This window comes from Telopea speciosissima, chromosome 11, assembly GCF_018873765.1.
Source record: "Telopea speciosissima isolate NSW1024214 ecotype Mountain lineage chromosome 11, Tspe_v1, whole genome shotgun sequence".
Taxonomy (NCBI): Eukaryota; Viridiplantae; Streptophyta; class Magnoliopsida; order Proteales; family Proteaceae; genus Telopea; species Telopea speciosissima.
The window spans coordinates 57,245,657-57,270,611 of NC_057926.1; the positions used below are offsets into that span (position 1 = coordinate 57,245,657).

The 24,955-nt window shown below is 37.6% G+C and overlaps 3 protein-coding genes across 3 annotated transcripts; all 3 read right to left on the reverse strand.

Moving 5' to 3' along the window:
* Positions 1 to 319: 319 nt before the first annotated feature.
* LOC122646335 (UPF0426 protein At1g28150, chloroplastic-like) lies at positions 320 to 2,309 on the reverse strand. The gene is made up of 3 exons (XM_043839872.1): positions 2,257 to 2,309; positions 2,029 to 2,145; positions 320 to 546 (listed from the first exon to the last, which is right to left on the reverse strand). The coding sequence occupies exons 1-3, from the start codon at positions 2,290 to 2,292 to the stop codon at positions 367 to 369; spliced, it is 333 nt and encodes a 110-aa protein (XP_043695807.1). The 5' UTR covers positions 2,293 to 2,309; the 3' UTR covers positions 320 to 366.
* A 975-nt stretch (positions 2,310 to 3,284) lies between these two features.
* On the reverse strand, positions 3,285 to 3,662 carry LOC122645435 (nicotinamidase 2-like). Its single transcript, XM_043838735.1, has one exon. The coding sequence runs from the start codon at positions 3,660 to 3,662 to the stop codon at positions 3,285 to 3,287; it is 378 nt and encodes a 125-aa protein (XP_043694670.1).
* Positions 3,663 to 5,694: 2,032 nt separating this feature from the next.
* On the reverse strand, positions 5,695 to 11,519 carry LOC122645568. Its single transcript, XM_043838873.1, has 10 exons — positions 11,365 to 11,519; positions 10,805 to 10,900; positions 7,596 to 7,680; positions 7,284 to 7,405; positions 7,067 to 7,091; positions 6,894 to 6,977; positions 6,702 to 6,731; positions 6,486 to 6,591; positions 6,107 to 6,171; positions 5,695 to 6,003 (listed from the first exon to the last, which is right to left on the reverse strand). Exons 1-9 carry the CDS (start codon positions 11,452 to 11,454, stop codon positions 6,108 to 6,110), a joined length of 702 nt encoding a protein of 233 aa, XP_043694808.1. The 5' UTR covers positions 11,455 to 11,519; the 3' UTR covers positions 5,695 to 6,003; position 6,107.
* Between the last annotated feature and the right edge of the window lie 13,436 nt (positions 11,520 to 24,955).

Consider the following 24,955-nt stretch of genomic DNA (forward strand, 5'->3'; position numbering starts at 1 on the left):
TTGAGCTCTTTCTGAAAAGAAAAAAGAAAAAAGAAAAAAAGCGTCTCTGAACCCACTATGTTTCCATGTCTTACCTACAATGTAAAGACCAAGAGTAACCAAGAGGGGCCAATTAACAGAAACTGAACTACTTTTTAAAATGGATATTCAAATTATTTTTCATGAAAAGGAAGCATCTTATTCAAAATACATCTTCGAATACTTTCCAAATATCAAGTACACAGCATTGATATTTTTTTTCATGAAAAGTAAGCATCCTATTCAACATACATCTTATAGTTTCTAAATATCAAGTACACAACAGCATTGATAATTTGATATACAGACAAGAAATTAACAGCCGTGTAAACCCCAGATAACTGGTCTTCATTCAATCTCTATCGATTGTGGGGCTGCTTCTTCTAGTTTTGATCCTTCCGCATCGATTTCTTCTTGTGTAATCCCAGAGGCTTCAACTGTTCTTGTAATCCATTCCTTGAGTGGATCTTCATTCAAATCAAGTCTTAGAAGACCTGCGAACATCCCACCCATGAATGCAAATGGCTCCTAAAGAAATAAAAAGGTAGCTTAGTTAATTTCAAAGGATATATTGAAAAGAAGAGCAATGGTTTCCTGGACAGTCCACTTAAGAACCCATTCCTGCATGCCCTTATATCTGCCACATGGGAAGTCAGATGTAGTATAGATTTTGTGGGGGGAGGTAGGGCCAAGGTCCCTACAGCAGCTCTCATATCAAAATATTTCAGCCTAAACAGAGATCGTTGGTGGCAAAAGGCAAAACGAAGCTTTGAAAATCCAACAAGAAAGTAAAAGTTTCAAAAAATAGTTGAAAACAAATGAACAGCTGAAAAATACAAAGAAACATTTGACTGGTAACTAATCTAAACCATGCCCCATCTATTCCAATCATCAAAGCTGCATCACTTTCCTTGTGACAAAGGCCGTGCAAAAGAGCCTTTTCCCAAAAATATATTAAACAAAACTTAAAAAACCACAGCCATATGAAAAATGATGTGCTTTGGATATCAATTGCTGTTTTTAATTTAAAACAGAATGTCTGTAATCTGCTTACATTAGGTTTTAATTTCTCTTAAAATAAAAGGCTGCAATCAGAAACCCCCCAGTGCACTGGTAAAGCTGTCTTTTTTTTTTTGATAAAGAACTGGCAAAGCTGTCTCATTTGGATCCTCTCTGCCCCTACCCTCCCCAGCCACCACCCTTTCTCAGAAACAAAAAAAAAAAGGAGAGAGAGAGAGAGAGAGAGAGAGAAAGAAAGAAAGAAAGATAATTGTGTGACAGCAGTGGATGACAGATTAACCTCCCAATTATTAGATTCATTACAGGCTTTGAGAAGATGCTTTATAAAGACCAAGAGCACTTATGACTTGCAAGTAAATAGATTAATGTCAGTGGGTTTAAATAATTTAAGGGCAAAGAAGGAGGCATTTATTATTTTGCACTAGGAAATGAAAAACAATAAGATTCAATACAGGCTATGACGATAATGATCAAAATTATCAACTCTTGGGTAGAAACCGGAACATTTGACTGGGTTATAATGAGTCTGCAGGTGAAAGTGAAAGGAACTGTTGAGAGAAAAGCCTGGCACTATACATTTCATACTCTGATGAAAATTTAAGAGAAAGGAATCATATTTACACATTTTGTCAAACATTTGGGACACAGTACTGAGTTTAACTGACTACTAAGCTTGATGGGTACACACATCAAACTCTATATGTGAAAACGTTATTAATATCTTATCTATCATAAGTGATAAATAATCAACACCAACGCCTTGCAATGAAATCATCTACTTAAAATAAAACAAATTTCTGGAATTAATCAACAACATGTCTAGCTGTTTGTTCTTACAAAACAAACTCACAGAGACCCATCCATCACCAGAACCTAAAAGTATACTCAATTAACCAATTTGAATCACAAGCTGGTGTAATAATTATTTGTAATAAGAAACGAAAATTAAGGAAAGAAAAGAAGAGAAGCAGAGAAGAAACAACGACTAACCTTAAGAGCCTCTTTAAGAATCGGCTCTTCTGTAGGATTGAAGAAGGCCTTAACCCGAAAATCTCTGAAGCGGGTCCGTTTCAGCGATGGCGAGACGTTTCCGGGAGTCAACTTCCACTACGGAAAAAAAAAAAAAAAAAAAAAAAGGAAAAAGGATTCATGTGAGGAAGAAGGGGAGTCGAAATGAACATAACTAAGGAAGAAGTATAGGTTTCAAGATAAACTCACCATGGTCATTGAAGAAGTGTCAAGGAAGAGAGCCATCTCCAAAATACCCTCCTCCTGCTTCTCTTCCTCCTCTGTACTTCGGTCCTAACCTCTGGTTTTTCGGTGGCGTCAAAAGAGAGTGAATGGTATGTGTGAACCCTTTTTTGTTGTTGTCGTTGTTTATGAGAGAAAATTGGCCTCTTTTTTTTGGGAAATTTTCGGCGACACCCCCTATGATGGACCGTGGAATTAATGCCATCCCACTAAAGGCCAATATATCAATTTTGACTCAAAAACTAACGGACTTTTAACGGTTCATTAGTGATGTCGATATGTTAGCTTTTTTTTTTAAGATAATTTTACCCTTGTTTTTATTCAATATCTTTATTTTTTTATTCATTTTCTTGCCTTCTTCTTCTCCTTCTGCTGTATATTCCAACGCAATACATTGCCTCGCCGCCGCCGATACCGCCCTCCAGCCCTCCTTCTCTTGCTCCCTTGCAACCCCACCACCACCCTCTCCAATCTCTCCCACCCCACCATGCTCTAAAGGATGTTAACTCAGAAAAACCCTAACCCTCTTAGAGCTCTTGGTGGTAGATCGTGGTTACAATGGCAGTGGATTGTGGAAGAAAGCAGAGCCACTTGAATTTCAGATGTGGGATTGATCTGCAACCACCGGCGAAACTGAAACTTGACAGTTCAGTTTCATTCTTCGTCCCGCATCTTCCACCACATTCATAACCAAGTAAAAACCCAAGAAAAAATATGACCATAAAATTAACACACAAAAAATAGAAAGAAAAAGAAGAAGATCTGCAGCAAAGATAGTAATGAAATAAACTAACAGAAAAAAAGGAAGACACATCGAGAGAGAAAGAGACGGTGTAAAACATAGAAATTTGTAACTAAGAAGTATAAACACCTCTTTCACCTTAAATACAGCACAGATTACAGTTCACAGATATGCTCAAATCTCTCTCTCTTGGCCCAAGCCCTCAAAACCCCCCAAAGAGCCACGCCAAGACCTTATTTACCTCAATCACTCATCACTTTTTAGAGAAACCCTCCTTAAGCCTCTTACAATCAACCAAACAAGCAAACCCATAAGCCATATTCTTAAGCGTAGCCACATGGAACTCCCTTGCCAAAGTCGCCATCGCATCCATCGAAAAGAAAACCCTAATCCCTCTCACAAACGCCTCCCTCACCGTCGTTTCACAGCACAAATTCGTCATAACCCCTGTAATTATAACCTCCTTTATTCCTCTCTCCACCAAATACTCCTCCAATCCAGTTCCTATGAAGGCACTGTAAGTGTTCTTTTCAAGAACTTTATCGTCACTTTTACGATTGACCTCCGGCATCAGCTCTGTCTCGGGTGTTCCCTCCATGATCAAATCGTTGTTCCACCATTCTCCAAGCATTCCTCATCGGAGGGGGACTTGTGGTTGTGGCTTGTGAATATTATTGGGAACAAAAGGTTTCGGCATGGATCGATTGTAGGCTCTGTTCTAACAAGCCAGGGGAAGAAGTGGGGGATGGTGGCGGTTGCCAATGCCTGTTCTCCGCTCAGTTGTAGGCTTGCAGCAAGTGGGCACAAGGGTGGGTAGGTTGAGAGAGAGAGAGACCAGCAGTGGCGGCGAAGGGAGGGAGATACACTTGCAGATTGATTGAATGGTTGGGATGCCTTCCATTTCATCCAACGGCCTAAAAGATGTTAGTAAGTAAAGGGTAGTTTAGTCATTTGCATTTAATTCAGTTAACCCTGTTAGTTTTTGGGCCAAAATTGATACATTGACCCTTAATGGGGTGGCATTAATTTCACGGTCCATCGGAGGGGGTGTCGCCAAAAATTTCCCTTTTTTTTTTTGGAATTGGAGAGATTTAATAGGGGGGGAGAGGAATCGTTATCGTCTACGGTTCCCTGACCAGTGCCGTTCCCTAGTGCCTCTCACAAGAGGGGAGTGGGACCCACCCGGAACATCTAACCGAACACTCTGCCCCAGGTGGGATCCACCTTCCTCTTGTGAGAGGCACTAGGGAACTACACCGGTCAGGAAATCGCATACGATAAAAATTGGGGGGAGATAGGGGATGGGGATAGGCCCCAAGGTGGTTTGAAGTCACTTTGAACTCATGACCTGTTATTTGAGGAGTTGATCTTTTGCCAACTGAGTGGACCCCTTGGGGTGAGAATTGATCATTTTTAACATGGACGGACGCTATCGATCTTTACATCAGTTAGATTGGCATCAGGAGAGGACATTTACATCAAACTATCATCCAACAAATGGGTGAGGTGAGATGACAGACTGACGATAAAGGATTCTTTTCTCTATAAACACTATTTCTTTCTTTCTTTCGAGAATTTGATGTCTTCAAACTTTGTTTCTTGCATATATCGATCAAACATCTTTACTTACTCACTTTTATTAGCTGGACAATAATTGCAAGCTCATCTCAGCGGTCAGTTCATTTCTTCTTTTGTTCTTCCTTCTAAACAACAATTATTTTGTTTCATGACAGAGGGAGGTCTCGTGCTTGTCGCTTGTAGTTGGAGTCCATCGTTCAACATTGATTTGTTCTCTCTCTCCCTCTCTCTGCCTCTTTTTTCGATTAATGGTATGAAGAAGCTGAGTGGTTGTGTTCCATTATCACATTCGTAAATAATAATGCCTCCTTACAGTTAGTTTCTCTTTTTACAATTTTTACGATTTTACATGTTGAGTATGAATAGCCATAGAATTGAGGCGTACACAGAGTCACAGGCGCATATTGGGCACGTCCAATTGTGAAAAAGAATCTATTACCAAAAAAAAAGAATGATATAAATTTGTGAAAAAGAATCCAACCATAGAGATGGAGTCTTCCATGGGTGGCATTTCTATGGTTGAACAAGATTTTATTCCTATATAATTTTATAATTTTATTTGTCTCATTAAGATAATTCATGTAGAATAATCTCCCTTCAGGTCAAGGAACCTTGCTATATAATGTTAAAAGGGCTAAGACAAAATATTATGGGCACATGGTAGCTTCTTAAAACCATGTACAGCAGATCTGAAGCTGAGAAAACATATTTTATAGCTACTTTCCTGATTTTACAGTGAAGATATGCACCTTAAAAATATGAATTCTACGATATGAATCCAACGATCTCAGCCAACTCTGTGGTTATTAGTCAGAAAATCTCTCATTACACACCTTTATTTGGCGTTTGTATTTCAATTGTCTTTTTTAAGTTGAGTTACCAAACTTTAAGTTCACCCATGTAACTCAAAGAGTCTCCAATCCATATGAATTTCAACCTGAAAATAAAGATGTACATGGGCTGAGCTCGGTCGGGCAAAAGGTCAGATAAACCCAATATTCAAGATCAAAATATAAAATACACACTTGATTTGAAATATACATCAATGACAGAATGTGTCCTTTCCATAAAAAAAAAAAAACGATAGAATGTCTCCCATCTAATTAGCAAACTCAATTTGAATAACCAAGCTTATGAGACAAGTCTCACCCCTGGAGAGTAACAAAGATATGAACCCAGTGCTAAAAAAAAGGTTAAGAATGAATAAATATTTTACTGCTAGAAGAATTCACAACAAAAATGTAAAATAATATGTACATAAACAGCTAAGAATCATCCTGATCAACCAATCTTCATCCTGTTATATGGTGTTGGCCACAGATACTGTCCTTTTGTTCCACTCCATGTAAAGCAAAGTCATATCCGGTGACAAGCATTTGAACCTATTCTTGAACCTAAATTGAGAAGAGAGCAATGTGGATTCAGTGACCTATACTGCTATACACCTTGAGATCATACAAAAATTGACCAATTACTAATTGCGCAAGCAGGTTCTACCTCAAGACATGATGACAAGTCCAAGATACATGGATCCACAGAGAAACATAAATGATATTAATCCCCTGTGAGCAGTGTTACCTTGGTTAGTAAATCTGGGGATGGAAAAATACAGTGCACACAAGAATAATGTAAAATAATGCCGCAGAAGTATAGAATGATACTGCCCAGGTCTTTAAATACCGCAAATTTAAAAAACGCATCATAAGGTACATAAACTACACATTTTCCAAAATAAAGTATTAGTGTTATCCTTCAACAAAGAATTAAATAATTATGAAGGTACCATTATTTACAGGTTTAGAAAAGCAAAGAAAAAGAACACTATAATTAGGAGATAATGCTCATACTCATGCCCTATCCAGTGCTCAGTTCTCACCAAATGACTCCCCATGCAACACCATTACAGGGGCAAGGACAAACTTCTGCAAACTTTTCAGCATCACTGGAATGAACTCTTCGAGATATGAGATCATCATATATATCTGCATCAATAAATGCATGATACACCAGTATCACCTCAGGATTACAAAATCATTAATTTCCAAAAACACTCAAACAGATTCACTGAAAGTAATCTTAGTTGAGGCCATACCGTAAACCGAAAACAAGCTGTTCATTATGCCTGCAGTCAGCCAAAACCAAAACCAAAACCAATATAAGCTATGTATTGACTTCCAGATAGAGGAAAACAAAGAGATCCATAGTCTGCTTCATTAAGAAAAGGAGAGATAATTCATCCAAAAAAAAAAAAGAAAAGGAGAGATCTAATCAGACTAGTATATACCGATGAACAGAATGATGTACCGCAGAATGCGAATCTTTGTTGTTTCTTGCAAAATCCAAACAATGCCAAGGAAGATAATGAACCCTGAATAGTTAAATACTGAATATTAATAACTTGAGAATGTATAGTGGCATCCAATAAAGCAGAACTATCAAGGTCGAGAAAGATGTTACCAATGCAAAGTCCTCGAAGCGTCCACTGTTTGATCAATTGATCGTCAGAGGGAGTACAACCAAGCCAACACAGACACGAGTTAAAGAATGAAAAAAGTATTAACACTAAAACTCTACACAACAAAGAAATTTCATTATAAAACCAACTTGCATCTGTATATAGTAGATGAAGCTTATCAAACCATTTTTCTGATTTATAGAAACAAAAACAACTCACATTTTTAGCAACAAAGAGTACTATAAGTAAAGCAACAACAAAACATCCGGCAGCAATTCTTGCAGTTAAAAGATTTGTGGAAGCCAGTATAAAAACCATTCCCCAAAATGAGGAACCAAGATCTGCATGTAGATCATAAAAAAAAAATTAAATTAAATTAAATTCCCAAGAGATCAAGTTCAAAACATGATAATATGGACCCTACAATGTGTTGCAGATAACTGTGCAGCAAAATAGAATTCAGATCAAGATAAAGAAGCCAATGTAATGATGAATTAAAAGAGCACAAAACAAGGATAGAATTATATTTACATCCGGCTGGCAAAATTAACCAATAAACACCACCACGTGTTTGTGTCACTCCACCCTCATTTGCATGAACCTGGATTCCCTCCACCTGCATATCAGGGTAGATATAAACTAACTAAGCATGCCATAAGCACATTAGGTGATAAGGACAAATCTATAGACCAAACAGGTAGTAACATCCTAATTAACAATGGTCATCTGTGACAAGAATGACTATACTCATAACTGCTTTAATGTGAAACACAGTTTCTTATTTCATGAAGTGAGACACATTAGTAAATGTATTGAGAAGTTGACGGTATAATGAAAAGATCCAAAGTAGAAATATAAATAAATAAAGCAAATCTGAAAACTGAAATAATTTTTTCTCAAATAATCTAAGAAATTTAATAATGAACTAACATTATTCATTTGATCTTGCATGCCATAGATGGAAAAGTAACAAAAAGCTTCATCATGAGGAGTGAACATCATGTGCAAACATTTTGCAAAGAAATAATTAATAGTCTTCTTGTGTAGGGCTGAAATCATCAAATCGGTAAGGATGGTGCTGTTCAAGTTCCAAGAAGAGGGATCTGACATGGGCAGAAACCAGCAGTAGGCTTGAAGCATTTTCATTGAAGATTAAGACCCAAAAGAGGTGTTACAATTGGACTGATTTTAGATCCATCAAGGAGCAACCCACAAGCCAAATCAAAGGTACTGATACGATACCGAAAAAATATTTATGTTATTATGTGACCTGATATGGTCGATACATGGTCAATACCTATCAATACATTCGATACATCTCTTGTAAACTACAGAACAATATCCGTGATTGTAAAACACTTACTGAGAGTTCCTTTAAGGCATTCTAATCAAGTTTTTTTTGGCAAAAAAAAAACCTTGATTCCTTGCTTAAAAGCGTAGTACTGTTGATTTCATAATCATTTGGGGATTAAACAGCCTACAATAAAGGATCGAAACCAGATTTGTGCAAGAACATTTATTCATCAAAACTTTGAATTTTTTACTCAAATATTGATTTTTAGTGTCGTTTTAACCAATAACTCACTAGATTAGTGAAAAACAACTTGAATGATTGCATCAAGCTAGGTTTTCTTTTGCAATGATACGCATCTAAACCTTAAATCCTTCCCAACTAAAATTGACATTTTTTTGGTATTAGTACATGCAAAAAACCTTCTAATATGCATAATTAATTGAATGCCCTTATCTCATCGTACTTTGTTCTCCTTTTTATACATTATATATTTTACTAATTATATTGTTTTATGCTTCAAAGAGGGCGGGCCTCGGTGCAACAGTAAGGTTGCTCCATTACGACCTAGTGGTCGAGGATTCGAGTTGGGAAACAACCTCTCCACGAAGCGGGGGTAAGGTTGCGTACATTATGGCCCTCCCTAGACCCCGCAGTGGTGGGAGCCTCATGCGCTAGGTATGCCCCTTTTTTTAAGTGTTTTATGCTTCAAAACCATATTTTGCATGTATCCTAAAAATTCCATAGAATCTATACATTTCTTGACCATTTCCATGTGAATCTTTAGTGTATCTTGCATCTCTCCGATACGATACAATACATCTCTTAAAATCACACTTCCAATACGATACTCGATACTTTAAACCTTGCCAAGGGATAAAAGACATAGGTGCACAACACAAACCCCTCGCACTTACAAGGGATCGAACAACCGACCTTCTTGCTTTGTTACCATGTTACAACCGCTTATCTTAAAAGCTCGAGTTGTTAAGTAGGGGTAACAACAATCTATATTAACACAACAAAAGGAGAAACAGTCAATTAGATTTTTGACATGCTGCAATTAAGAGCAATAAATAAAAGGACTGCAAAAATCATAATCTCTGTTATAGCTTTTATTATCAAATTACCAGATCCAATTGATAGGAACTTTCAACTTAGACAAAATCACTCAAGATATTCTTAAGTTTTCTTAAGTTTCATTTGCATGCTAATTAACAAGAAAAGGTAGCAACAAATTTAAGAGTAAAAAGAAAGGGTATCTTTCTCACCCTCCAAATTTCTGTCATGAATGTTTGATGGCAAACATTTAAGAGACACATGCCACTGAAAGAAAAATGGCATGATCCCACAACATACCATGTAACTGCATAAGAAAGCCGCTGTTTCCAATTTTATTTTCCTTAAGTTTGTAACCATGAAGAAAATTCTTTTGTCGATTGCGATGAGTCAATGACTTTTAGAGATCCAAACTATTTCATGAGTGATCTATCAGACTGTGGATCAATCCAGATGATGCTTCTAGCATACCTCTAGTCTCAAACTCCAACAAAAATGCATGGGTTCCTTAGTAAAACAAGATATAGAAGATATCCTTTTCTAATGTAATTCATATAATTGCTGTCAATTGCCAAGAGATCTGCCCAAAGATATCGCTAGGCAATGATTTATAATGATTGAAGATATTTAGAATCATCATAATATCTTTGCAATAATATCCCTTTGCAAAGATAAATATGGTCCAATTGCTGTATCCAAACTCTGCCCCATGATACACAAAGTAAGAGTGGTGATGGAAATATGTTGGAACTGCCAAAGAGAGGCCCTGGCACTAGCCTTGTTTCATTCCCAGTGAAGAGAGTTGGAAGAGTACGGAAGACATCATCCCCCCCCCCCCCTTCTCCTTCTAAATTATATTGCCATTCTTTTGGTTTAAAAGTTGTTGCTGTGGCTATTGCATTCTTGTTAGTTATTATTATTATTATTAGCTATTACTGATTCAAGTTCAGATTCCATATTTAAAACCTTAAAGGTGTGGCTGAGAGTTGAATTCCAACTGCCAATCTGATGCATTCAGACCCCTTCAGTAAGTTAAAGCTACCGTAAGTTCGCTTCAGCCAGTGCCTTTTCCAGTTAAAGTAGGTCCAGGGAATGCTAGACTGATGATTCACAAAGAATTGATGAAAAATAGTTGAGTACAGGCTAGCTTAAAGCTGTAAGAGGCTGTGAAGATATTTTATCATTAAACAGTGATTCTAGAACTACACGAAGTCAATGAGGAAGGATTTGCTAATCCAAGCAATGAAGTCATCTTACTTAAAAGATATATGCTTATATCAACACAAGTATGAAGTCTATTACACCAAGTACTTCAAAACTTTCATTAGCATTAACAAAACTATGTGCATTGCTAAAATGGAAATTAATGGGAAGGAGTGGAGTTGCTTACATGACCACATGTTAGTTTGCAAGCTAAAGCATGGCTCGCTTCATGAAGAAAGACAGTAATAAGCTTGAAAGGTGTCAACAATATTGTCCTCCATAGCTACAAGGATCCAAATTCCAAACCCAAAAAAAGAGCTATTTTAGCAAACAAGGTGGATGGATTATTAAGAAGAAGCAAGAATATTAAATATAATATGTAAAAATAAAAACAGCTTGAAAATCTATAAAACTATATTGATTTATATAATTTAATTAGCTAGCACCCACACGCATCTGGATTCAAAAGTAGAATGTCCTTGAAATCGTAAAATCCATTGAAGAAAAACAGATTAAATGACCAAAATTTCAAAAGAAAGTACCGATGAACTTCTAACTAAATGATTTCCTTAATTTTCCCAGCAACACAATCAAAGTACAAGTGGTGGTTCCTGGTATTTATTCTGAAAGTAGTAAAGAAAGATCCTCCGACCCAAAGAAGGGGGGAAAAACATATACACATACAAAGAGGAAGATTTAGCACGAAAAGTGGCTATTGAACGTAAAGAGAGAGGGAGGAAGTCATACCGCGAGGATCACAACAGAGAAGATTCCTATGGTGATTAAGAAGGCAACCTGCTCATTATTACAACAGTTTTTGAGTTCCCAATTTGGCATCTCTGATGACTAATTCTGGTGAGAAACCAAAAAAAAAAAAACAAAAAACTGCCCTTCCAATCTACCACACTGTTGTTGGCCCTCAAACGACCCAAAACGTGGAAGACGATTTAGTAATTTTCCGAATACCACCGGTACTTTTTGCAAATGGGATATGTAGAAGAGACTACAACACTATAACTCAGAGATTGAAAGAGACAGAGAGTGTGTGAAAGCCTATGGTGGTTAAGAAAGAATGAGGAACGTGGGTGGAAATATCAGACGTGCCTGCCTGACAACAACTCCGACGCGCCCATTTGAGTTCCGTGAGAAGAATTTTCAAAGGTTTTTTAAGTCTTTTTTTATTTTCTGGTCTTTCCTCCGACACGGTCACACAGCACAGCAAAGCGGGGATTGGCTAAAACTAGAACCTTTTGGTCGTCCTTTCCAAACCAACCAGGAGGAGAGGAGGACCAGTCTGCAGCGGGTCACAGCTCCAATCACTTGAAGGTGCCGGTGAAACACCAAAGCCAGGGGCCAGGCGCAGGGGGTGTGGAACCCGCTGTATGACCGGAGAGGAGCCAGGGGCATCCCAATTCCTAGCCAAACAACCGCGTTTATCTTCTTTTTTTTTGGATTTTTTACAAATGCCCCCCTGAAAATATCCATTTGTCCAAATGTCCCCTTTCAACTTTTTTAATTGCAAACTCTCCTTACTTTCAAAACATTGTAGCACTTTGGTCCAATCCATTAGTATGGAACGTTAGAGATTAGTTTCAGGTAGGGGTGTTAATGGGTCGGTGCGGGTTCGGTTTTGGTGTGGCTTTTAGATAAATCGAGGCCAATCCAATAAGAACTTTTTGGTTTCGGCTCGGTTTCGATTTCGATGCGATTTGGTTTCATGTCGGTTTTGGTTTATGATAACGGGTTGATATCGGTTTGGATTCGATTCGATACTGGATTTTTTTAAACAAGTTGGATTCGATTTGTGTCTATTTTCTTCTCTTTCTCTTTTCAACTACATAAAATATTTCATTAACCCCACACTTAAAAAGGAGATCAATGGAACAAACATTGTTACAAATCAATTTCCCTATTTTCATAACCTCATACTCATTGATTTGTAATAATTTATCTTACAACCATAAATTTACTTAGTAATATTGAAATCAATTCAATGATTCATAACCTTATACTCATTATTTTCTTATCGGTTTCATTCGGTTCGGTTTTCGATTTGTTATCGATCGGTTCGATTTTCAACCGGTTCCATCATACCCCAGTCCAAAACCGAACCAATAAAGATCGATTCGGTTCGATCTCGGGTTTTTTCGAACGGTCCCGATCGATCTTAACGGTTCCGTCTAGGTTTTGACACCCTTAGTTTCAAGGAATCTAATAACCAAAATGCCCTTCTAATAAAAGCACACCAAAATTAAATAATAAAATGATCAAATTGCACTTATCTTCCCCAAATCGTTTAGGGTTGAAACTGAAATTTTTTCCCCAAATTGGTTAGGGTGTGAACCCATCTGGAAAGCAAGAGATCAGATTTCGTATTCATGGGAAAGAGAGGAGAAGCATAAATGAAGAACTGATGCAAGCATGTCTTTCTCCGAGGAAGCTAGAGACGATCACAGAGGAAGACATATCGAATGGGTTCCAAGCTCCTCCAAGAAGATTCACGATTGTTTTTCCATCTTTTCTTTTTATCTCTCTCCTCTCTTTTGGTATACAGAGAACCAGTTTTGGTGTCGAAAATTTCCATTGATATTTGAGGTCCAAACTTCTCCAAGAAGATTCAAGATAGCCTTTTTATCTTGTATTTTTATTTCTCTCTTCCTTTGCTTTCATATACATAGAACCATTTTCCATTGAGATTTGAGGGCTGCTAGACTTAGATGAGAAAGTACCCTGTGATAGAATCCTGGCCCTGTAAAAGAAAGTGGTCGATTTTGTAAATTAAAGTTTTAATAGGAATGAAAAATGGTAGATCAGTTATCGATAAATCTCTTTTCTTTTCTATTTGCATCAGTGAGTGAAGAGTAGGAACAATTGTTCTCCCTGGATTTATTTTTTTCGATTCATTCAGATCTTTCAGTTTTCGTTCTATTTGTTTAAAATTTGATACCTTTTCATTTTCGTCTTTTAAAATCTCATTTCCCCTTAGTCTATCTTCTGCGATTTCTGATGCAACGAAGCAATCGAAGAAAAAAAAAAAAAAAATTTGTGGAGCAACATGTGAAATCTGTTTTGTGATTCAATCAGTGCTCCTGCATCTCAAATTCCATGATCAATTGCCCCTAAAAAACCAAACTTAGTTTTTATTTGCAAAAAATAGTGTATATAATCCACCAGATGCTGGAAATAAATCCAGGAAGAACAATGAACAGAAACAGATCTAAAATCTAAACAGAAAAACGTTGAGAAACAAGTAAGAACGATGGACAAAAAGTAATGAAACTGAACCCTAATTTATAGAAACCCTAGAACGAATGAACGTATACTGATGAAGGAGGACATAAATATCTTCCGGGTATGGTTTAGGGTTTGATTTTTTTTTATTTATTTTTTGGGTAAGATTTAGGGTTTGATTTTCAGTTTCAAACCCTAAAAGATTTGGGGAAGATGAGGGTAATTTGGTCACTTTACTTTAATGGTCATATGTGGTTAGTGAGAGCTAGTTTGATCATTCTATCCTTTCAAGGGCAAAATAGTCAAAAAATGGTCAAAAAAGTCCAACCGTTTTCAGATAACGTTCCACAATAACAGATTGGACCAAAGTGCTACAATGTTTTGAACGTAGGGGAAATTTGCAATTAAAAAAGTTGAAAGGAGGCATTTGGACAAATGGACATTTTCGGGGAGAATTTATAAAAAATCCTTTTTTATTTTTTTATTTTTTTTGTTATTGGTTGTTTCTCACTTTATTATTTGACCAATGTTTTGTTACGTTTTTTTTTTTTTTTTTGGGTGCAATGTTTTGTTACGTTTAAGACACGCACCTCGGACTCTCGGAGGATGAAATTTCAATCTTCAACCTTGTCGTCCACAAGGTTTTTAAGTTTACGGTATTGGCGCGGTATCAAATGTCTACTAATATATTTTTAATAAAATTGAAAAGAAGAAATTAATCATAAAATATTAAAAATATCTACTTTGTTTCTAGAAATAATAAAATTCAGACAATCATTCTTCTAATAGCTAACCGCGGGGACATGGACAATGAAGGCCTGCTCCTTAATACGAAAATTGATAATATTGTTCATAATAGATTTCAAATGTAAAAGGGAAAATTTCATGGGCACCCCTTGTAAGTATATGAAATTTCACGGACATGTCAAACTATATCAAAATATCAATCTTCCCCCCAATGTTAAGCACAGTTAACACCCAAAGTTGAAATGTCCATTTTAACTCCTAAGTAGTTATTTAAATAAATAAAATAAAGAATGAAATCCCATCCTCCCATCTTCTTCAACTTTCCTTCTTTTTATTTTTAATTCTTAAAATATCAACTTCAAATTTTGCAGGTCACTGTCGATTGCAAATAGCAAATAAACTGAATCGCCCTTGGCCAATTGTCAAGCAACCGTAGGCTAGCAACCCTCTCGGCCACGGGTTGCGATGGGTTTAACTGCCGCTGCCATGGGTTGGGTTGCTGGTACGGGGTATGCGAGGGGTAAGAGAAAAAAATAGCCGTCGACCAAACAGCCAAACAGCTACAGGCGGCAAGGGTTCTCGAGGCCAGCCATGCGGCAAGGGTTCCTAGTTCCTACAGACATATCATTGCTGCAACGGAGGTTAACGTAATATTTAGAGGACTGGATGCCTGGATCTAGGCTGATTACATGGTGATGCACCGTCCTGAATATGAAATAATTTGCTTATGTTTGGGAGTGAATAACTTCAATAATTTGATCAAACTCCAAACCTCTCTGCATCAATTTATAATAAAGCCATTAGTGATCAGACATTAGTGGGAAAGATCAAGCCGATTGAAAACTAAATTTTTTTTTAAGATAAAAGAAGACTTCTACCCAGATTTGGGAAAGATTTCACCACGCTCAAAACTGTGAAGTTGTGAAGTTGTTGCAATGTTATGATTTCACCCATATTGAAAACTTTTTTCTTTTTTTTTTTTAAAGATAAAGAAGACTTCTACCCAGATTTGGGAAAGATCAAGCCGGTTAGCCAGACATGGAGAAGGATTTGCATAGCTGGAGGATCTGCAACTTCTTGGCCGCAGGCCATCAACCCTAGATCTGGATTTTTGTTTTGTGTGCAAAACAATAAGATATAGATGACGATCTCTAGGCAGAAAATAGATTTTACTCTACTCGTTTAAACCTCAAATACAGTATCTCCTTTTTTTTTCTTTTTCTTTTTTCTGGTTCATCTTGAAATTTCTCAGTTCTTGCTTCTTCTACCTTAGACCCAACGAATTGAAGACGATGAAAAGAATGGTTTGTAATTTGGGTTTCACCCTTAAGGGTATTATGGGAAGTTCACCCTATGGTAAGGGTAATTTTGTCATTATAAAAGAACTAACAGTAACTTAACTGCACTGACCTAATGGGGTGGACTGAGTTGAAGTAAAAACATAAAGTAAGGGTAGTCTGTGATATTTTGCCAAAGTTTGGCATGTCCGTAATATATTAGATACTTACAGGGGGTGTCCGTGAAATTAACCCAATATAAAAAAGAAGAAACACAGTGTCACGGCCATGCATGATGAGAAGGGGTGGGAATGAAAGTCGTAAGCTCCTGTTTTGCACTCAGACCTTTTTGATCTGTCAGCCCTTCTTCATAGCATGGTCAAGTCCTGATGCCGAGGAAAAACTTGCTTTGATGATGTGGCATTCTGCAAGAAGAAAAAACGTTAGAGACCGCCCGGAGAAGACTCCAGAGAGGGAATCTTCGACACTCAAGTCAGTCCAAAGCAGCAATCAAAGAGAAAGGGAACTGAGGGAAAGTGAGCTCTCCGTACCTCGGTCTCCCACCTGCTATCTATAGCGGAGGGCATTCTTCGAGGTGGTTGTACTTTCATAGTTCATTGCTACTTGGAGTCTTCCAAAGTCGTGTTAGAGTGGGACAGTTATTCCTCCCTTCTTGAGTGATCTCCAACAAATATGGGATATCAGTTAGTTGCGAAGCTCGGTCACATAGGGGTTATGGGTTCTCCTAACTTGTATGGCAAGTTAGTAAGGTTGCCGTCTTTATCAAGTTTATTAGTTGATAGGGTTTGGCTCCACGTGTTTTCATTCTATTGGTCATGACATTTTTGCTCCTATCAAGTTCCAAAAGAATTCCCTGTATTATATGAATATCGAATTATTGTTCCTGTCCGGCCGTGGCGGGAGCTGGAGTGTTCAGCACCCATCTAGGATGGACAGGAGACCATCCGACAGCGAATTTTTGGGTTTCCCTAGTTTAACCCATTTGCTTCCTTCGTCCTCTCTCACCCGGCTTCTATGACGAACCCGACCCGTTTCCTTTTTGAAATTTGAAACTTGACGAGACCCAGATTTGTTTAACCCGTTTCGTCTTCCCCCTTTTCTTTCTTTCCCCTTTCTTTTCTCTCTCCATTTCTTGACCTCGCGACGAACCCTAGCAGCGGCGACACCTCATCTCGTTGCGACAAACTCTATTCCAGAGCGACAAAGGGGAGCTCCACTGGTTGAGGGACGAACGGCGGCGAGCAACGAGCGGCAACGAGTGACCTCGCGACGAACCCTAGCGGCGGCGACACCTCATCTCGTTGCGACAAAGGGGAGCTCCATTGGTTGAGCGACGAACGAGCAGCAGCGAAAGGTTCTTCATAGACAGAGGTATTCTCGTCCAGTTCTCTTAACCTTCTTCTGCTGCAAACTTTGTATTATTCATGTACGCCTTCCTTTTTTGCCTTTTCCTTTTCGTCTCTTTTTTTTTCTCTGAGGTTTTACCCTTCCACTTATCTTTTCTATGATTTCATGATTTTATTTCACACGACAGTTACACTAATATGAATGGCCTTGCTTGATATTTTCCTGTCACGGTACTTGAATTTGAATTTTTATGTGATATTTGGTCCGAAGGTTCTGTGGTTGTATGATGGTGAAGCATGTGCTGTATTTTGCATAGCTTTTTATGCAATATCAGTTCCAAATTGAAGAACTTTAACTGAATAGCAGAACCAGAATCACCAAAATAGAGGGAACAAAACAGTTCAAGAGAAAATTGATAACTTGTAGCAATGTGATCAGATAAGGTTTCTTTTCTAGTCGAGACCTCAACTGAACCAGTAGATTAAGTCTGCAAAAGTTCTTAGAAAACAGAGCTCTAGTTTGGACTGCACAGAGAAGTCCTAGTTTACTAGGAAAACAAACAAGTGGACCTAGATCTGATATTCCAGCAGTTCAACCTCAGCAGATTGAATCAGAAACCAACAGAGCAAGTACTGAATCTACAGTGCTTAGTATAGAAAATTCTTAATTTTATTAAAAAACGATTCCCACAGTTCTGTAATCAACAATAAAGAGTTTATGGTTTTAGGGATTAGTTGATGCAATACTAACAAAAACTAAACCTAATATCCTCCACCCAAATTCTTTTTTATTTTTTATTTTTTATCCTACACATAATGCTAATTAGCTAGAAAGAACTCAAAAATTTCTCTTTATGGAATTGTAGTAATGAGACATAACTGCAACTCAGACTTATGGTTTTGCCTACTTGATATATCTTCTCCAAACCTGCTTTTTGTTGTTCCTTCTTTTATCCCCGAGGTGGGGTATGGTGGTTTAGCACAGGTGCTCCAGCATTCCCAGAAGCTAAAAGCCTGCTGCCCTTCCCCCCACCCCCATCCCCTGTGGGGGTATTTCAGGGAGAAGTACTTATCTTTCAGATATCTTCTATATTATCATGATCAGAATAGTCCATCACCAACAGAACTTGACACATTTCGGGGGATATCAATATATATTCTGTCATCCATATTTGATTTCAGATTTCTTTTTTTTGCTTACTGGTCACTCCCACAGTTTTTAGAGTGTGATCACACCCTCCTGGGCACCATCGAACTAATCTTTGATGAAGACACCCATGCCATGAATCATATGGGAGACTCCACATTAGGAAGGTTTGTGGCAAGGTCCCCATTGGGTAGGATCTTTGAAACATGGTTTGTGACACAATCTCATGGTTACTTGTAAATCTTAAACTCTACTTGTGGGGTTTTTAGCTCAAATTGGTAGAGCACTTGGAACATGAGCATGTTCCAAGGGATGGTGGTTCGAATCCACTGAGACCCTTTTATTCAACTATTCATAGACATGAAAGGCTTCCACATTGTGTGATTCTTAGGTATCTTGATCATCTCATTCTTTTTCAAATAAAATTTACAAATAGAAAGCATAGGAAGACTAAAATAGGTGCTATGACTCATAGAAGAGCTCCCTCTTATTTATAAAGATCATAGCATAAGTGTTGGCAAGGGAAAATGCTTCACTACATCCCATATAAGTTCTTACTTTTTTATTTCATTCTATTACATGTAACATTCATACAAAAAAGGCACATTGACTTGATGTAGTTCAGCAAGGACTTATGCCAGATAGCAGGCCCAAAATCCAAAGAGCAGAAAATAGAGAGAGAGAACTACATAAACTATAACCACAAGGACTCATGGAAACAACCACAATTGCAGCAAAAGGCTACAACTCAACTCCAATTCAATAAAGAACACAACTCAATTATTTAGCTTAGTCAGCTGTTTTGCCCTTCATATAGGCCATAATGCTTTAACAAAAATAGAAACTCCTTAAGTTGCTTCCTAACCAAAAGTTCACTCATCTTTGAACAAAATAGAAACCTTGTAGGCCTTCTAGACGGTCTTACTAACTCATACCAAGGCCAAATTTTGAAAGAAAATTCATTAATTAGTTAATATGAGAGTCCCGATGGAGTCGAACCATCATCTCCTGGTAAAAAACCAGTTGCTCTACCTTTTTGAGCTAAAGACTCACCTACATCAATTAAAACCATTTTAGTTTAATCCAACATAAAAAAAAAATTAAATTAAAGTACACTAACCTCACCTGAGATATACCTCTAGTTGAATTGAAAAATTAAATTTTCAAAACAGAATCTGAAGTAGAACCTTAACCGGTTAACAAAATTGAAAATTGAAGAAGACAAGAGCAAGATAATATTATTTAATGACTATCAAATAGAATTAAGAAAATAGATGGAACTAAGCATGCACAAGAGAGATCTAGACCTGTACAACCAAAGAAGAAAAAGAGAAGAGAAGAGAAGACAACTGATTGAGGAAAATGGATGAACACATACTCAATGCAAATTCCCAACATCAGAGATATGGGAAACAATTAAATGCAAGAAATAGACACAGGAAATCAAAAAGATCCAAGGTTATAGGAAGCTAAACATATAAGCACAGATCCATCCAACCAAGAATATTGCAACAAATCACTTTACAAGTCTTGATTGAATAGGGAATCTATATTAGCACCACTGGAACACACAATAAAGAACCCTCACCAAAATCAGATAAAGGTGGAAGAAATAGGGGCATTTAAACGACAACTAATAAGTAGGTGAAATATGGAAAAGTTAAAAAACATTGAGAGTGGGTGCCCTCATGGTTTCCACCCTTGCAAACATGAAAAATTTTCAGATATTAGAGAGGCGATAAGAATAAGACTGTTTAACTTGCCTGAGACATTTTTCTGTGACCTACTAAGTCTGGATTTAAGGTGAAAATCAGAAAATCAAGTGTATCACAGAGAACGGCCCTGCAGTACAGGTTTTCCAGACTTGAGAAATAGGAAGAGGAAGCATTTGATGTACAGAAAAATTGGGGGGAAAAAAAAAAAAAGAAGCAGACATAAGAAGGAAAATCAGAGTACCTGGTTAGCCTCGCCGGATGTCTAGAAATAGATGAGTCACGGCTAGACAGGAGCAAAAATAAGCTTACACTTTCTCTGTACCAAGAACCGAAATCCTTTCAGAACGAAAATGAGAGAGAGATAGACCATGGCATGTAAAGAACCAAAATTCTAGGTAAATCCCCTGTACCAACAACGAAGTTCCAGGTTAGCCTGGTTACCTGATTAGCCTCGCCGTCCTCAAATCCCTTGAATAAGATGAGTAAATCCCCTGTACCAACAAATAAATTCCCCTCATTAGGGTTACAGAACGAAAATGAGAGAGAGAGAAGAAGAGGGGAGAGTCACATTACCTGGTTCGTCGTTCGACGTTCAAAATGGCAAGATGGAGCTGTTGGTTCCTATGAATAATACAAAGTTTGCAGCAGAAGAAGGTTAAGAGAACTGCACGTGAATGTTGGCTTATGTGGCCCAAAGTGCCACATCACTTAATTAGTTTTGCTAAAAAGGTGGTTAGTGCAGTTCCCTATCCATGAGGGAAACTACCTGATGGTGGTAGTTACAAGTGATAAGGATTTTTATGAGGGTTCTAGTCTTGTGTACGGAATTATTCTTTACCATCAAGGAGTAATTTTTGTGAGAGACAAAAAAGACTAGAAATCTACCTTCTCAGCCATTGACAGTGTTCTACTAGACACAAGGAGTACATCGGCGAACAAGTATTGACCGGAGTTGATCGAAAACAATGGCGTCAGACGATTCAAACCTTTTCTTGGGACCGTCTGGAGGTAGAGTGCACTGCCTCTGTTTAATTTAGACCCTGTTTGTGTAATGAGTATTTCTTATATTTGATATCAAAGCCCTTTATGACACATGGGTTCAACAGTTTAATCATAATACATGCTAGAACATCATAAATAGGCATAAAATAAACAATTATGATAATTTGTACCGTTATGGGGTACCCAAAAGGGCCAAAAAAAAAAAGGAAAAGTGCTGCAAGTACTGTCCAGTGACATAACTAAAGGTCACAAACAATACAATGCTGTAGAGCACGTCCAAAAACCCCGGATTGGCCTCAAGAATCATGAAAATCTCAAATGTATATCATAAGATATGAACCAAAAACAATTTTGTCACCCAAACTATCCTACCACTTATTTTAAGATGTGAACAGAAGGATAAAAGTCTATCCTCTAAGAAAACATGCAAAGCACATATATTATAACAGTGAACCAAACAACATTAAATCGGTTCAATCAAAACCAAACCAGTTCATGATACAATCGAACTAAAATCAAACAATGGTCAAAGCCAATGGGCATTGATTTAACCAGAACGATCTGGGCTAATGGGTTGATCCAAAAGGGTTTTTTGGTGGTATAGAATTTATTATTCAGGATTTATGATGCGATTTATTTATCAAATTGCCATTGAAGGACTTAGTGTTTGCCACACTTCAAGATAAGTCCATAAAGCTTTAATTCAAGGGCAATTTTGAAAATAAATCCTAAGACATCATACAGTTTGCAACAAATGTATAAGAATTAACTCCGAGCCCCAAAGGGAAGTTGTTAATTTTTGTGCATATGTTGGGATAAGATAGATTGATAAATATTTAGATGAGGGGGATTCTTAAGGCCCAAAGGTACGGGATTCCTCTTGTTTAGATATGATGCATTCTAGTCTCATTGTTTAAGGTACAAACCTTACAAGTTGCAGTCCTTGCCCAAAGGTAGACTGTGATAAGTTTGGTTTGTTGTTGATTATCAATATTGGTTGATGTCAACACTAAGAAAACAAACTATAGTTAGTTACAACCTTAGCCCAAAGGCAGGCTGTAATGAGCTGTAATTTGTTACTGAAATTAGCTAAAGTTAATTTTCAGTATAAGGTTCCATGAGCATGTCACTGATTTGGTTTATATTGTGCAGTTATGCTTGACAATCAATTCAGGCTCCCCCTTCTGACTGGGGATAACTCTGCTGATTGGAAAGAGCTGCTTGAGCTTACTTTGGGGTATCTTGATTTGGATTTCACCATTATTGAGGATGAACCCGCTGCCCTCACTAATGCAAGTACGCCAGATGAAAGGGCTTATCATAAAAGATGGACTCGATCGAACCGTCTGAGTCTGAAGCTCGTTAGGGCTTATATAAGCAAGAGCATCAGAGGTTCTATCCCTACAAGCAACAATGCTAAGGAATACTTGAAATCGATCGATGACCAGTTTGTTGGCAATTATAAGTCTATCATCAGTACCCTGATAGCAAGATTCAGCTCTTTAAAGTACAATGATAAAGGTGGTGTGCGTGATCACATCATGAAAATGAGGGACATTGCCGCTCAGCTCAAAGAAATGGAAGTAGGAATAACTGATGAATACTTGGTGCATCACATTCTTAACTCACTCCTCCCTCCGGAGTATAGGGCCTTTAAGGTCTCATACGGCACATAGCCACAGAAATGGACAGTCAATGAATTAATGAATATGTGAGTTCAGGACGAGCAGAGATTGAAGAGTGAAGCCAAGGAAAGTGCACATCTGACCACTTTTGAGAAAGGGCAATCCAGCAAATCTAAGAAGTCTTTTCAGAAGAAGAAGGGAAATAAGCCTATGAAGAAACAAGGCAACAACCAACCCAAGTGCTTCTTCTGTAGGAAGAAGAAACATATTAAGAAGGATTACATCAAGTTTCAAAACTGGTTGGTGAAGAAAGGTATGTCCTACGTATGTTTTGAGTCTAATTTGGTTAATTCTCATTCATATAATTGGTGGATTGATTCTGGTTCTACAATCCATGTTGCGAATACCATGCAGGGCTTTCTACAGACAAGACCACCGAGGGAAAATGAAAGAAGCATCTATTCTGGAAACAAGGTGCAATCTCGGGTTGAAGCGGTTGGAGTCTATAGATTGATCCTACAATCTGGGCATGTGCTGGATTTAGATAGATGTTTTTACATGCCATCTTTTTCTAAGAACTTAATTTATGTTTCAAGTTTAACTCCTTGTGGTTAGGTGTTTAACTTTTATGGTACAATATTTTATATGTATCAAAACAATATTTTAGTTGGTTCTGGAACTTTAGTGGATGGTTTATATTTACTACATCTAGATTCAGTCTTTGAAAGTAATTTACTTACTTCCTCAAGTTATATTGACAGTAAAAGATCAATTATGAATGAAAATTCATCTAAACTTTGGCACCAGAGATTAGGTCACATCTCTGTAGATAGACTCAAAAGGTTAGTGAATGATGGAGTCTTAAAGACTTTAGATTTCACTGATTTTGGAACATGTGTGGACTGCATTAAAGGAAAGCAGACCAACAAGTCCAAGAAAGGAGCTAAGCGAAGTACTGATACTTTAGAGATCATACATACAGATATTTGTGGACCATTTACCACATCCTGTCTGAATGGTCAAAGATATTTCATTACATTTATCGATGACCATACTAGATACATGTATCTCTACCTTATGGATCATAAAGATAAGACACTTGATGTCTTTAAGATCTATAAAGCAGAAGTAGAGAAACAGACTGGAAGAGTCATTAAGATTGTAAGATCAGACAGAGGAGGTGAATATTATGGAAGGTACACAGAACTAGGACAGAGACCAGATCCATTCGCCCAATATCTTACTGAGCAAGGTATAGTAACTCAATATACCATGCTTGGGTCTCCAGACCAAAATGGCGTTGCTGAAAGAAGAAATCGGACGCTTATGGATATGGTATGAAGTATGATCAATAACTCCAACCTTCCTTTGACCCTGTGGAGTGAAGCCCTAAAAACAGCAGTGTATTTATTGAATAGGGTACCATCGAAAGCAGTTCCAAAGACTCCTTATGAACTTTGGACTGGGAGGAAGCCTAGCTTAAGGCATACACGTGTATGGGGTTGTCCAGCTGAAGTTAGGGTATATAATCCACATGAAAGAAAGTTGGACCCTAAAACAGTTAGTGGATTTTTCATTGGCTATCCAGATAGGTCTAAGGGTTACAAGTTCTTTTGTCCATCTCACTCACTTCCCATTGTAGAATCTAAGAATGCTAGATTTCTGGAGGATGGCAACAACAGTGGGAGTTCAGAATTACGGAACATTCAGTTTCATGAACAACCAGTTCAGGTTCCGTCTCCTACACAAGAAAGTGGAGGAATCATTCCTCCAATCATTGTTTATAGGGGTTCATCATCAAGTGAACCAACACCTCATGACAATGTTGTTGTTACTGAACTTGTTGTTCAACCTCCTGTTGTACAAAATGAGGCCATACAAATTGAACAAACAGCATTAAGAAGATCCTCAAGAGTCAGAAAACCAACAATTTCTTCTGATTTTCATGTTTACCTCCAAAATTGTGAGGTTGATGATGGTTTTGAAGTAGATCCAACATCATTCTCACAAGCCATGAGCTATAGAGATTCCATTTTATGGCTTAATGCCATGAAGGATGAAATGGATTCTATGGTAAAGAATCAAGTTTGGGATCTTGTTGAGCTACTAGAAGGGGCCATCCCTGTGGGATGTAAATGGGTTTTTAAAACCAAAAGAGACTCTGCTGGTAACATTGAGAGATACAAGGCCCGACTTGTGGCGAAAGGGTTTAATCAGAAAGAAAACA

Excerpts from the sequence above, each read along its gene's own strand:
- LOC122646335 (XM_043839872.1), bottom strand. The coding sequence starts at position 2,292 with ATGGCTCTCTTCCTTGACACTTCTTCAATGACCATG. Across the intron at positions 2,146-2,256 it reads ACACTTCTTCAATGACCATG|TGGAAGTTGACTCCCGGAAA; the intron begins GTGAGTTTATCT and ends TTTTTTCCGTAG. Across the intron at positions 547-2,028 it reads TTCTTAAAGAGGCTCTTAAG|GAGCCATTTGCATTCATGGG; the intron begins GTTAGTCGTTGT and ends TTATTTCTTTAG.
- LOC122645568 (XM_043838873.1), bottom strand. The coding sequence starts at position 11,454 with ATGCCAAATTGGGAACTCAAAAACTGTTGTAATAATGAGCAGGTTGCC. Across the intron at positions 6,978-7,066 it reads GCTTCGAGGACTTTGCATTG|GGTTCATTATCTTCCTTGGC; the intron begins GTAACATCTTTC and ends TTAACTATTCAG. Across the intron at positions 6,732-6,893 it reads GTACATCATTCTGTTCATCG|GCATAATGAACAGCTTGTTT; the intron begins GTATATACTAGT and ends GGCTGACTGCAG.
- LOC122645435 (XM_043838735.1), bottom strand. The coding sequence starts at position 3,662 with ATGCTTGGAGAATGGTGGAACAACGATTTGATCATGGAGGGAACACCC.